This window comes from Lucilia sericata, unplaced genomic scaffold (assembly GCF_015586225.1).
Source record: "Lucilia sericata isolate MDLA Ls3-8-SP2 unplaced genomic scaffold, ASM1558622v1 Contig001814F_arrow, whole genome shotgun sequence".
Classification (NCBI taxonomy): domain Eukaryota; kingdom Metazoa; phylum Arthropoda; class Insecta; order Diptera; family Calliphoridae; genus Lucilia; species Lucilia sericata.
The window spans coordinates 23,756-38,398 of NW_023995712.1; the positions used below are offsets into that span (position 1 = coordinate 23,756).

The 14,643-nt window shown below is 33.5% G+C and overlaps 2 protein-coding genes across 3 annotated transcripts; one reads left to right on the forward strand and one right to left on the reverse strand.

Moving 5' to 3' along the window:
* Nucleotides 1–319: 319 nt before the first annotated feature.
* LOC119612721 lies at nucleotides 320–13,085 on the forward strand. 2 transcript variants are annotated; one of them, XM_037968574.1, is made up of 2 exons: nucleotides 320–430; nucleotides 11,481–12,023. In XM_037968574.1, exon 2 carries the CDS (start codon nucleotides 11,518–11,520, stop codon nucleotides 11,929–11,931), a length of 414 nt encoding a protein of 137 aa, XP_037824502.1. In that variant the 5' UTR covers nucleotides 320–430; nucleotides 11,481–11,517; the 3' UTR covers nucleotides 11,932–12,023. The 2 variants fall into 2 exon arrangements, with proteins under 2 accessions (XP_037824502.1, XP_037824501.1); XM_037968573.1 differs by lacking the exon at nucleotides 11,481–12,023 and adding an exon at nucleotides 12,054–13,085 and having other exon boundaries at nucleotides 321–430.
* On the reverse strand, nucleotides 1,868–2,754 carry LOC119612722. The gene is made up of 2 exons (XM_037968575.1): nucleotides 2,266–2,754; nucleotides 1,868–2,181 (listed from the first exon to the last, which is right to left on the reverse strand). Exons 1-2 carry the CDS (start codon nucleotides 2,636–2,638, stop codon nucleotides 1,868–1,870), a joined length of 687 nt encoding a protein of 228 aa, XP_037824503.1. The 5' UTR covers nucleotides 2,639–2,754.
* Nucleotides 13,086–14,643: the final 1,558 nt, after the last annotated feature.

Consider the following 14,643-nt stretch of genomic DNA (forward strand, 5'->3'; position numbering starts at 1 on the left):
TATACAAAACTGTCGTAGCTTGAAAACTGTCAAAGTTATTTTCAGGAATAGGGAAAATACAATATACTAAGAAATTTACTCTGTACCAAAAATTTTAAAATTGCAATGATTATCCCAATTTTACCAACTTTGTTGAGGCCCGCGACAGCGCCTCCGAGACAGCAGATGAAGACTGCCTTGACTTGGACATAGAGCCCCTACTTTAAATGTGCCCCTTCTGCTCGCTACGCTTCTGAATGGTGCTTAAGGAGATTGACAGGTGTCAAAAACTGACGTCCTGTCAATCAACTTAAGCGCCATTGCAGTTTTTTTCTTTATTAAAAAAACCTCAGCAGCGTCAGCAGCAAACAAACCCTAAAACCCAAACCTGAAAATAAAGGAAGTTATAACGTTTAACCAAACCTGTGTTCTTACTCACCTTGAACCACAAGTAAGTGCAACCTGCATTTTATTTCCAAAGTTAATTATTTGTAAATAATTAACTTTGGTTTTGTGTTGTTTCAACTACGTTGAAACAGCTCCAACAACAAATTTCCCTACTAGAGACAGAAATTTGTTTATGGTCCTTAAAAGCCTTTGTATTGAACTGGTGACCAAACAGTAGTTTAATTATCTGAAATTATTTTTTTTTCCTTTTCGTTTTTGAGCTTTAAATATTCTCACATTTTTTTGTTTTGTTTCTTGGCACATTAAAATAATCAAAAATAAAAACACATACATATGTACGTACATCCATTGTTTTAAAGTGGGAAATAACCAACAATCAAAGTGCGGTTGATTTTAGAATTGTTTAAACCCAGTAAATTATTATTTATAAAATACTACTACGTGGTAATTCATAAATATTTAACAAAAAAAAAAACATACATTATAAAATAGTTCCGCGCATTTACAGTGCCAGCGGTCATTCAAATAAGTAAGGTTCTATAAATCGACTCTAAAACAAAGTCGAAAAATCAACTATCTTGTAAGAAATAAGTCGAAGAATCAATTTCACAAAAAAAAAAAGTCGACTATTTATTAGACGCAAAAAAGTCGAAAACCTGACTTTTCATAAATAGCAAAAAGTCGAAAAGTCAACTTTTTTTGATTCAACTATAGAACCGTACAAAGAAGTATTTGAACTAAATTATATTGTATTTTCCGCGCAATTTTACAAATTGCCTGCGGTTCTTATAGAAATAATAATAGTAAAAGGAAAATTGGTCATACCTTTTGCAATATTTGTTTAATTAATCTATATGCTATTACTAAAACTAGCTGAGGTTTTATATAAGATTGAAAATTTATAACAACCAAGTTATTACGTAAATACATCGCGAATCCATTGCGATTTCATTTTAACAATTAGTTATTTTATTAATATATTTTGATGATAATTTGTCAAGTTTCGTAACGTAAAGAGTGATATTGGAAAGTTAATTTAAAATTACTACTAGTGGTAATTGGACGAAATTTAAAAAAGTTACTACGTAAGAGAAAAAATTTTTTCAAAAGACATTTCATTTAAATAAATTTTAGGTAAATAAGGTTCATGCAAATTCTTCGAAAACTGAATCAGTTTAAAATAAATTCAAAAACAATTTCAGAAGTTACTCGTAACGTAAAAAACCATTTGAAATTTTAACTAATACTTTATTATTATTTATTTATTTATTAATAGATTTCAAAATATTGTTTTTACATATTCATTGTTTACAATTATTTGAAGGATTTTTTTTTTATTTTAATCTATATAGGCTTTACGTTATATATGTGTTAGCCTGATTGGCCTAAATATTTTAGGATTTAGTTATTTTACAAAAATAAAATACAATATTAAATATAATTTTTTTTTAAATAATACTTGTTAATATGTATATTAAGTCTATGCATTGAATTCATTTGCAATTAACATACGATACCTTAATGCTGATTCAGTATATTTATAGAGAGAATAAAAATTAGAGCCATTTAGTAAATTTAGAACTTCGTATAAGTAAAGGTGAATTTTCCCAAAGAAGTATTTCCTAATGTCTTTATAAATTGGACAAACACCTATAAAGTGGTAGGTGTTCTCCACTTCATCTAAATTACACATAGTACAGCTGGTATCTATATTTGTACAGTAAGCTCTTCCATTTAAATTAAGTAAACCACATCTCACTTTCATAAGCAGGCAAGTAGCACGAGTTGAATATTCTGCAGCAAAAATAGGGATAACATTATAATTGAGTAGGGAATACATATCATGATGAGAGTTCTCTGCGCTTAGTACATATTCACCGTGTTCTTTTGTTTTCATTAGCTCAACTATTATATTACTGTATGTACAAAGAGGGTTATTGTTATTTTCAGGTATAAATTGTAGGGATCGACTGATAAGTGTCCACTCGTTAGCCCAGAAAACATTTTGTGATATGACAGCTTGTGCAAGGATACGTGGTAACCTTTGTGAATGCATATTTAGTACTTTATTTATATATGCAAAATGGAGTTTTAGAGTCGAAATATATAAAGAGTCCAGACCAGTTTCTAGATGTAACATGTAGTTTGGCGTTGTGCGAGGAAGATATAGCATCTTTTTAATAAAAAATCTGAAGAGTTTTTCGACTATATCATATTTGGTATAGCCCCAGATTTGGGCGGCATAAAACATTATGGACCGAGAAGCAGATTGAAATATTTTTAGTTTATTGTTTTTGGAGATTTTAGGGTTATTAATATATTTAGACCACGTAGTATTAATAGCCAATTTGGAAGCTGAAAGTTTATTTTTTAAATGGTTATTGAAAGAAAGATTGAAATTAATATCAACTCCCAGATATTTGTAGCTATTGACTATTTCCACATCTTCATCTCCATAGTGCCATTTCAATGATCTTGAGATTCTCGGACTTGAACGAAATACAATTATCTTTGATTTTGTTAGGTTAGCTTTTAAACACCAGATTTGGCAGTATTTATGTAATGCATTTATCATTTTTTGAAGAGCTGGTGGGGAGTCAGATAGGATAACAATATCGTCGGCGTAAAGAAGAATCTTAATAGTTATACCAGCAACATTAACACCACATGGAAGTTCATCAGCCAGATCATTCACATACAAAGAGAATAAAATTGGACTAAGGATGCACCCTTGCTTTACACCAGTATCAAAAATAAAAGAGTCAGAAAAAGAGTCACCGTCCCAAATACAACTTGAGGTGTTTTTGTAGGAGTTTTGCAAAATTCTTATTATTTTGGATGACAGTCCCATACACGACAGTTTATAAAATAAACTATTTCTGGGAATTGTGTCAAAAGCACATGAAAAATCCACAAAAAAGGCGTATGTGTTATTTCCATTCAGTTTGTTCAGGTTTACAATGTTAACCAGGTTAAAAATGTTATCAACAGTGGAATAGTTATTTCTGAAGCCAGCTTGATATTCCTTCAATATGTTGTTCACCTCAATCCATTCAGTTATTCTATTCAGCAAAATTGAGCTAAAAATTTTACAAATAGTGTTAATTAAAGATAGCCCCCGATAGTTAGATGTAACATCAGGATCACCTTTTTTATATAAAGGTATTAAAATAGATTTGCGAAAACTGGAGGGAATAGTCTCATATAAAATATTTTATTGTAGAGGGTTAGTAGTAAGTTAATGAAGCAACCAGGAGCATATTTGTAAAACTCGTAAGCTATACCATCTTCACCAGGAGACTTGTTTGATTTTAGTTTTTTCAGAACAGATACAATTTCACAGTGTTCAATTGGTGAATCCAAAAAGGGGTTGGTGATGTAAGGCATGGACCACAAAATTGGTTGATTATTTGCAGAATTTTGTAGCAGTGAACTAAAATAAGTTAGGAAGTCTTCTGCTTTCAGGTTACCCGTAGTATTAGGTTTGAAAGATTTCATAGAATTTGATAAACTCCACCATTCACTACAATTCCTTACTCTATGTAGTAAACTTAAATTTTTATTGTAGTATTCGAGTTTCTTGTTGTTACACAATCTTATATATTTCTGTTTAGCGCATAAGTAACTTATTTTATCAACATTTGTATGATTTTTTCTGAAGTGCTTAAGTGCATTTAACATATGGTTTCGGTAGCGGAAACATTTCCAGTCAAACCATTTCTGTTTGGGTTCAAAAATCTTTTTATTTGATGTTAACACAGCGGCTTGTTTTATTTTCGATGTAATTAAACTAACGATATCATCAATGGGAATATCGGATTGAAGATCAATGTTTGTAGATAGTACTGTGATATTCTCCACATATTTCGCCAAATGTTTGCTATCCCAGCGTAATTTATTTATAGTGGATTTTACATTATTTATATTATTAATAGGACATTTTATTTTCAAACATAAAGGCATGTGGTCTGAGTATGGTTTGGATGAAATAGCAAAGTCATCAACATATTGGAGAAAACTATGTGAGCATATAAAGTAATCAATGACAGAATTGCCCATTACACCGCAAAAACTATACTCTCCATCTGCATCGCCATCAGTCCTACCGTTAAGTATGATACCACCTACGTTTTCCACAAAATCCATAAGTTTTTTACCCTGAGTATTATATATTTTGTCTTTAGAGCATCTATATTCTCGAATATTGGGAAATTTTTGTAAAAAATGTTCATCCACAAATTGTTCATCAGAAATTCTCGCATTTAGATCTCCAAAAACGCAGAAGTTTGTTGGATTAAGATCATACATTAACTTTTCAAGTGCATCCATATCCGATTGCCAGTTTGAACAGTTCAGATACCTTGGTATTAAATAATATAAACATTTACCAAACTTAGCAGATAGTACTACACTATCATTTATATTTTGAAACTTAAAATGGAATTGGCTTTGTAACTCTTTTTTGAATCCATATAGACACCCACCGCTTGCTCGACCAGCTCTTTGAGTTTTCTTCGCAGGAATCCATTGTAGGCAATAATTTTTGAAATAGGTTGTGTACAGATATTGGTTTTCAGATAATACATGTGTTTCAAACAGGAAAAATAATTCAAACATATTTATATAAGATATAAAATTACCGAATTTTATTGAATTCGCTAAATTAGCTACATTATACGACAATAAATGGCATTTACTAAATTGCTATTGAGTTGATGGGGCTTGCATATGTGTATCCTCCCTGACAGAAATTGCCACAGGATAATTGCTTTCTGACAATATTTTTTCCAAGAATTCAGCATTAATCTTTGAGGATGCCATTATCTTTCCACCAGACCATATATACTTTCGATCGTCTATAAAAATACAAAATTCACCCAGTCTTACTTTGACCGATTTATTCCTGTTTGTAATATTTCTGCTTAACTGTCGTAAGTTATAACGTACATTTTGTTCATCCTCAGTATAATCCTTATGTATGAATATATTTTGGCCAGATAATTTAGATTTGGCGGCAATTATATTGTACGCTTGAAGACTCGTCTCTAATGTGAAACAAACTGATCTCCCCCCGGAGAACAAACGAGTTGTTACTATGTGAACATTGACATTTAGTACATCCGTACATAGTTTTATAAACTCAGTCTTAACAGAATTTGCAGTTCTTCCATTTAAGCCGGAGACAATGATATTTGGTGAACGACATTTTCGATCAATAAACTCATTTTTTAATATCATTTTTTAGTTTTAAATTTTCTTCCTTTAATTCCTCAAAATCCATCTTAAGTGCAACTAAATCAGCCTTCCTTGTTACATCTTTTAATTTATCATCCAACAGACTACATAATTTATCCCAGAAGGATGCATCTTGAGGATTAATTGGGTGTCAGTTTGCATGTTATCAGAGCTTACAAATTTTTTATTATTATTTCTTGCGGTGTAATCTGGTGATGTTAAATGTATAGATCTCTTATTATTCATTTGATCCGCAGCATACTTTTAGGCATACTCAGTAATTAAATAAACTTGGCAGCACTTTATATGTATGTATACTAGACAGATGTTAATTAAATGGCAGCAAATCAAAACAATATACAGAGCAAATGTGTGATAGTTGATTATAATTTAATGATCCCCACCTTAGTATTATAATATAATGAGAGTGATGGGACCAATATAATATACTACTATTCACGATTAAAGTTGTTTCGGTTCTTCCCTAGTGGTATTATCAATGATTCAATAGTGAGACACCGGCCGTGAGCAGCAACACATCAATTGTAAGATTATGGGGAAAACAATTACTATCAGTAGTAAGGCAGCTTAGTGACATTCCACACAGTATTCCCGAACAGCATACGTTGAATTTATTAATACTGCTAATTTCTGAACCAGATTTATAAATTTTTCTTTTGTTATTAATATTTTATTTTATTATTTTAACTGCAGAAAATTTTTTTACTTTTTGACACTTCAAAAACAATGTTGCCAATCTTCTAAATTACTACTACGTGGTAATTGGAAATATTTTAAGAATAAGTTACTACGTAACGGGAAAAAATATAAAAAGTCTGCTAAACCTTAGCAATTCACTTTTATTGATCAGTTGGTAATAATTGAGCATATTTACTAATAAACCATCGGTCAAATTAAAGTTCAACATATAATGGGTAGTCAAGCTCACTCAAAATTTGTCATAGAGACAGATAATTTATTTGATGAATGCGAAGTTTCTCAAAATTGCATGCAGAAGATTTAACAGAATCTTTGGTAGAGGCAAAATTAGAATCTTTAGAGGAAGACTGGAAGACGATTCGAACATCCTATGAGGCGATATATAGTGCGGCAGATTCCTTAATATCGCCCGAATTTAAAGAGTTATCACGAACTAGGTTTCGAGAATGTAGAGAGAAATATCAGTTGACAAAAGCGAGTATGAATGACCTCTTAAAAAGCTGCAAAGAGCCCACCTACAGTACAAACTGACCCATATCATTCTTCTACATTAGGTGGCTCATCATTTTATCCAATGAATACTACATTCGACTTATCAGAAGTAGGGTTACGTGTTCCTGCTTGTGATATTAAGGTCTTTAATGGTAGTTATGAAGAGTGGCCAGCATTTAGGGATATGTTTTCGGTTCTCTATCATACAAATCCAGAGTATCGCAGGTTGAAAAGTTTTTCCACTTGCTAAACAAAACTTCGGGAGATGCATTGGCAATTGTTCGAAAATTCAGTTTGTCGGAACAGAACTATATGCCAGCTTGGAACGCTTTAAAGTCGAGATATGAGAACAAAAATTTTTAGTAGAAATTCAGATGAAAACTCTATTTAATTAGAGCCAGCCAAATCAGAGAATAGTGTCGATATTAACAGGATAAGAACAACTATATGTGATTGTTTATCAATGTTAATAGGACATGGTATACGAGTGGACCAATGGGATCCAATTTTGGTATATTTGTGCAGTACAAAATTATCTATTCAAACCATTACTGCTTGGGAAGAGTCTTTAGAATCCGATTCTGATTTGCCATCCTGGCATCAAATGGATACTTTTTAAAAAGTAGACACCGAGTATTGGAAAGAATAGAAATGGCACGTGACCAAATGTCGGCAAACGAATCAAGTCACAAAGGTGATCAAAAGCCTGGAACTAGTAAAAATATCAAAAAGAGAACAGACACAAATAGTCAGAACTTATGTGTATTTTGCAACGAAAATCATTATCTAAGAAATTGTAGAAATTCTCTGATTTAACTGTTAAGCAGCGAGTTGATTTTGTAGAACAGAATAAAATATGTACCAATTGTCTTTCGCCTACTCATTTAAATCAGGATTGCAGAAGTATATTTCGTTGTACACAATGTAAAAATAAGCATCATAGTTTATTACATGTGAACCATAACATAAATAATGAACTGGTTTCAAGGGCTAATAGGCCAGTAAATTCATTTCATACTGAATATACACATCCTGTGAAGAGTATGGAAACGGAAAATAATGGCCCGGAAAAGCAGTGTCCCTCTTGTAGTAACATGATCAGATAAATGTCCAAACTCATCTATCGGTAAACGATGATAATATTCTATTACCAACAGCCTTAGTACAAATCAATCACTTGGGTGATAAGTTCAGTATTAGAGCTCTGATAGATTCAGCTTCCAAAGATCGTTTCTAACTGAAAGAATACGAAATAGATTAAATTTAAAAACAGAACCTGCAGATTTTGAAATATGTGGATTAGGAGGTACTGTAGTATCTAATTCAAAGAAAATTTGTAATGTAACACTTTGCGCAGAGAAACATAATTTTATACTTGATACTCAAGCTATAATCGTTTCAAACTTAACAAGTTTGATGCCGTCAACAACAATTTCCAATCCTAATCTTGACGAGATCAGTGAATTGGAATTGGCGGATCCGAAATTTTATGTTTCTTCGCAGGTAGACATGTTATTAGGAAGTGATATATTACCATATATTTTACTCGAGGGGACTCGTCAACATGTTTTAGGAAATATGGTAGCACAAAATTCAGTATACGGATGGTTTGTATATGGCCCTTTCAAAATAAACTCCCTTTCACTCGTTACAGTTGATATAAATGAAAAAACTAGGGAATCCAATGAAATTTGTGTTCAGCTTAGGAAGTTTTGGGAAACTGAAGAGATATTTAACAGTAGTGTCTTATCAGAAGAAGATAAATTTTGTGAAAAACTATTTGCAAAAACCACTTTTCGACGAAAAGATGGAAGATATGTGGTAAAGTTACCATTCAGATCAGAGTTTCCAGAAATAATAAATCTATCTTCATCTCGCTACCAAGCAAAGAAACAATATCTTCACATGGAAGCCAATTTAGCTAAAAAATCAAATCTTCTGGACATTATAATAATATATTGAAGGAATATATAGATTTAGGTCATATGAAAAAATGCAATTCAACTGAAATAGAAGAACATGGAAAATACTATTCATATTATTTGCCACATCATGCTGTGTTTAGACCTGAAAGTGCTTCAACAAAGGTTCGCGTGGTGTTTAATGGTTCACGAAAAACACAAAGTTCATATTCGTTGAATGATATCTTATATAGTGGACCAACCCTTCAGTCAGATTTAATGACTATAATTTTAAACTGGCGAAAATATGAATATGTATTCAATGGCGATATTGAAAAAATGTATCGTCAAATAATGATTAATGAATCAGATAGACCATATCAGAGGATATTGTTCCGCAATGTCACTACAGGTAACATAGAAGATTATGAATTAACTACGGTAACTTTCGGCATAAATTGTGCTCCTTACTTAGCTATTCGAACACTTCTACAATTGGCTGACGAATCTGAAACACTTAATCCATTAGCGTCATTAATATTAAGAAATGAGACTTATGTGGATGATGTGCTATCAGGAGGACATACATTGGAATCAGCAATAGAATCTCAGAAACAGTTGTGCACCGCACTAAATTCTGCAGGATTTCCATTGAGAAAAATAACAGCCAATCACCATAGACTATTAGAACATATTCCAAAGGAAAATCTTTTAAATGACGATTTATTGAAATTTAATGATTCAAGCTCAACGAAGACTCTTGGTATTTGTTGGAACGCTATGAGTGATACTTTCAATTACAAAGTCGAATCTATTTCTCTAGGAAGTACAGTAACAAAAAGGCAAATATTATCTTGCATTGCAAAACTTTTTGATCCGGCAGGATGGCTAACGCCTATAATTATTGAAGCTAAAATGCTTCTTCAGAACTTATGGCAAGATGGTGTAGAGTGGGATGAGAATGTCAATTCACATATATTTCAAAAGTGGAAATTGTTCATTGACAATTTTCATCATATCGATAGAATTCAAATTCCTCGTTGGGTGAATTTTCAACCTGAAAATTATATCCAGTTGCATGGGTTTTGCGATGCCTCAGAAAGGGCATACTGTGCCGCAGTATACCTTAGATCGGAGAATCCAAACCGAAGAAGCACACATTTGCTAGTGGCTAAAAGCAAGGTAGCTCCGCTAAAAAAACTTAGTCTTCCGCGCTTGGAATTGTGTGGCGCCTTACTTCTTTCCAAATTAGTAAGGCAATTGTTATGTGATAATTGTTCCCAAACACATCTGTTTATTTATGGACAGACTCCACCATTGTTCTTGCTTGGCTTCAAAAACATCCATCTACGTGGAAAACTTTTGTAGCCAATAGAATCTCCAAATTATTGAAAATGTCGTTGATGCCACGTGGAGACACGTACCTACATCTGAAAATCCAGCCGATCTTGGAACACGAGGATGCAAGCCTCAAGATCTAGTTAATAATCCATTGTGGTGGCATGGACCTCTTTGGCTTCTTAGCTCTCAAGATCACTGGCCAATGTTCTCTCAACCACTCCAAGACGCGCCAGACCAAAGAAAAATATGTCTAATTGCTTGTTCCACAGATCCAGCTCCATCTTCGTCTTTTAAGAATAAAGGGACTGTACTAAAACAACCTTCGAGATCTCAGGTACCGTCAGCAATAGCAGAAAGTGGAGAGGAACTTTCTATTATTAATAGTTTCTCAAGATATCACCGAGCACTTCGCGTTATAGCCTATGTCTATCGTTTCTACAATTTAGCCTCAAAAAAGGTTACAACTTTTCCAGAAACTATAACTCAGAACGAACTCAACAATTCTAAAGTTGTTCTAATACGACTGACGCAAAGGACATATTATTTCTATGAATATAACGACTTGTCCAACTCCAGAGCTATTTCTAAGAAAAGCTCGTTAATAACGCTGAACCCATTTCTAGATTCTAACGGCCTTCTACGAGTTAACGGTCGCTTAGTTAATTCATCTATGAGCTATGACGAAAGGTTTCCCATAATCATTCCATACAAATCGAACTTATGTGAAATGATTTTGAAATTTATTCACCAAAATCTGATGCATGCTGACGTTTCTTTAATGCTTAGTATGGTTAGATACCAATTTTATATTCCAGCTCTAAAGAGAGCCGTTAAAAAATGTATAAATAAGTGCTTAACTTGTGTTCGCTATAAGCAAAGGGTACTATCGCAAATAATGGCAGCTTTGCCAGCTGAGAGAACTACGTTCTCCTTACCGTTTACCTTTACAGGTGTAGACTTTGCTGGACCTTTTCAGATAAAAGCTGGGCATTTGCGAAATTCACCCTATATGAAGGGATACGCCTGCATATTCGTTTGCTTTGCTACACGAGCTATACACCTAGAACCATGTTCCAATCTTTCATCTGAGGCTTTTCTGGCTACATTTGATAGGTTTGTTGGAAGACGAGGTTTACCTAAGCGTCTGATGTCAGACAACGGTACTAATTTCGTAGGCGCTAGTAAAACATTGCTTGCTGAATATGCAATGTTTTTAGAACAATCCTATAGGGATATAGTTGAAAAATATGCTACCCACGGCTTCGAGTGGAAATTCATCCCACCAAGTGCCCCACACATGGGAGGCTTATGGGAAGCTGGAGTTAAAAGCTTCAAGCTTCATTTTAGAAAAGTTGTAGGAAACCATAAATTTAATTTTGAAGAATTCTCTACACTTTTAATTAGGATTGAAGGTGTTCTTAATTCTCGTCCGTTGTCTCCAATGACTGAGGATCCTAAGGATTTAGAAGTTTTAACTCCCGGACACTTTCTACGAGGTTCACCACTAATGGCGCCACCAGAAATGCCAAATGATGATCTAAATATGTCACTACTGAATCGATGGGAAAAATTGAAGGCCCTTCATCATCGATTTGCTCAACGATGGAAGACCGAATACTTGCAAGAACTTCATAAGCGCTACAAATGGAGATATCCAAAGAAGGAGTTGATTGTAGGAGATTTCGTCATTATAAAGGATGAACTACTTCCTCCTAGTGATTGGCGGTTAGGTCGCATTGAAACTATATATCTCGGATCTGATAAACGAGTACGAGTGGCTGATATCCGAACGCAATATGGTTTGGTTACTCGGCCGATAGTAAAACTCTGTTGGTTGCCAATCTTGGATAAGTAGCTTATACATAGTATTCAATTTGTCTAATTTTCAGTAATCTCTCATTACTATATCATTGTACTAACTATCCATCTTTCTCTCTTTTTTGTTTGTTTTTTTTTCTTTGTTCATATTTTTTTCAGATAAAAATGGAACCCATTCGTCGCTCAGATGTATGCCTAGTATGTTTCCAAAGGCATCATTTGCGGAAATGCAAAATATTTAACGGGTTTTCTATTAGACAACGCCTTTACTCCGTGAAGGTTCATAGATATTGTTTAAATTGCCTTTCCCAGTCGCACCAGGTTAAGGATTGTACCACAGCTTCAGCATGTCGCAGATGTGGCAAAAATCACCACACTCTATTGCACAAAGAAAGTGCTCAGTCGAATGTAGTTAGTTCTCCGCCAAGGCGTTCGGTCCAAGAACGCCTACAGTTACCAATTCGTGATCTTCGGATTCCGAACCGAGTAGCCCCACCTCAACAACGTCGGAGATCACAACATTCCGTTCGTTCAGCATCTCATGGAGAAACCCGTCGAGACACTACCGAAGATTCTGGGGCACTGACTGTAGCCAATGACCGCCGAAGACGCTCGAGGAGAAGGCCTACAATGGTGCAGCGGCAGTTAGCTGACCAAGCAGCCGGCCAAGCTACTACCCATCAGCTGTTGCGACAAATGATCGCTACTATGAATCGGCTTAGTGATTCGATCCTTGCACCCGTGCAAAGGGGGCGGCATGTTGAGGCCCGCGACAGCGCCTCCGAGACAGCAGATGAAGACTGCCTTGACTTGGACATAGAGCCCCTACTTTAAATGTGCCCCTTCTGCTCGCTACGCTTCTGAATGGTGCTTAAGGAGATTGACAGGTGTCAAAAACTGACGTCCTGTCAATCAACTTAAGCGCCATTGCAGTTTTTTTTCTTTATTAAAAAAACCTCAGCAGCGTCAGCAGCAAACAAACCCTAAAACCCAAACCTGAAAATAAAGGAAGTTATAACGTTTAACCAAACCTGTGTTCTTACTCACCTTGAACCACAAGTAAGTGCAACCTGCATTTTATTTCCAAAGTTAATTATTTGTAAATAATTAACTTTGGTTTTGTGTTGTTTCAACTACGTTGAAACAGCTCCAACAACAAATTTCCCTACTAGAGACAGAAATTTGTTTAAACTTTAAAATCTTTAGATTTTTGAATAAGCGATATGTCAAAAGAAAGTGCGTTTCTTATGGATTAAAATGAGGTATACAAAACTATCGTAGCTTGAAAACTGTCAAAGTAATTTGCAGAAATAGGGAAAATACAATATTCTATGAAATTTACTCTGTACCAAAAATTGCAATGATATCCCAATTTTACCAATTTGAAGAACTCAAATTTTTTGAATAAGCGATATGTCAAAAAAAAGTGCGTTTCTTATGGATTAAAACGAGGTATACAAAACTGTCTTAGCTTGAAAACTGTTCAAACTATTTGCAGGAATAGGGAAAATACAATATACTAAGAAATTTACTCTATACCAAAAATTGCAATGATATCCCAATTTTACCAATTTTAAGAACTTAAGATTTTTGAATAAGCGATATGTCAAAAGAAAGTGCGTTTTTTATGGATTAAAATGAGGTATAAAAAACTGTCGTAGCTTGAAAACTGTCAAAGTTATTTGCAGGGATAGTAAAAATACAATATACTAAGAAATTTACTCTCTACTAAAAATTGCAATGATATCCCAATTTTACCAACTTCAAGAACTTAAGATTTTTGAATAAGCGATATGTCAAAAGAAAGTGCGTTTCCTGTGGACTAAAACTAGGTATACAAAACTGTCGTAGCTTGAAAATTGTCAAAGTTATTTTCAGGAATAGGGAAAATACAATATACTAAGAAATTTACTCTGTACCAAAAATTGCAATGATATCCCAATTTTACCAATTTTAAGAACTTAAGATTTTTGAATAAACGATATGTCAAAAGAAAGTGCGTTTTTATGGATTAAAATGTGGTATACAAAACTGTCGTAGCTTGAAAACTGTCAAAGTTATTTGCAGGAATAGGGAAAATACAACATACTAAGAAATTTACTCTGTACCAAAAATTGCAATGATGACCCAATTTTTCCAAATTTACGAACTTAAGATTTTTGAATAAGCGATATGTCAAAAGAAAGTGCGTTTCTTATGGATTAAAATGAGGTATACAAAAACTGTCGTAGCTTAAAAACTGTCAAAGTTATTTGCAGAAATAGGGAAAATACAATATACTAAGAAATTTACTCTGTACCAAAAATTGCAATGATATCCCAATTTTTCCAACTTTGAAAACTTAAGATTTTTGAATAAGCGATATGTCAAAAGAAAGTACGTTTCTTATGGATTAAAATGAGGTATACAGTACTGTCGTAGCTTGAATGCTGTTCAAATTATTTGCAGGAATAGGGAAAATACAATATACTAAGAAATTTACTCTGTACCAAAAATTGCAATGATATCCCAATTTTACCAACTTTAAGAACTTAAGATTTTTGAATAAGTGATATACAAAACTGCCGTAGCTTGAAAACTGTCAAAGTTATTTTCAGTAATAGGGAAAATACAATATACTAAGAAATTTACTCTGTACCAAAAATTTTAATCATATCCCAATTTTACCAATATTAAGAACTTAAGAGTTTTGAATAAGCGAGATGTGAAAAGAAAGTGCGTTTCTGATGGATTAAAATGAGGTATACAA

What these genes read in the sequence shown, in the direction of transcription:
- LOC119612722 (XM_037968575.1), bottom strand. Translation starts at nt 2,638, where the DNA reads ATGTTTTATGCCGCCCAAATCTGGGGCTATACCAAATATGATATAGTC. An exon ending in AATGAAAACAAAAGAACACG is followed by an intron (nt 2,182 to 2,265) that starts GTGAATATGTAC and finishes TTTTTGCTGCAG; the next exon opens with AATATTCAACTCGTGCTACT.
- LOC119612721 (XM_037968573.1), top strand. Translation starts at nt 12,060, where the DNA reads ATGGAACCCATTCGTCGCTCAGATGTATGCCTAGTATGTTTCCAAAGG.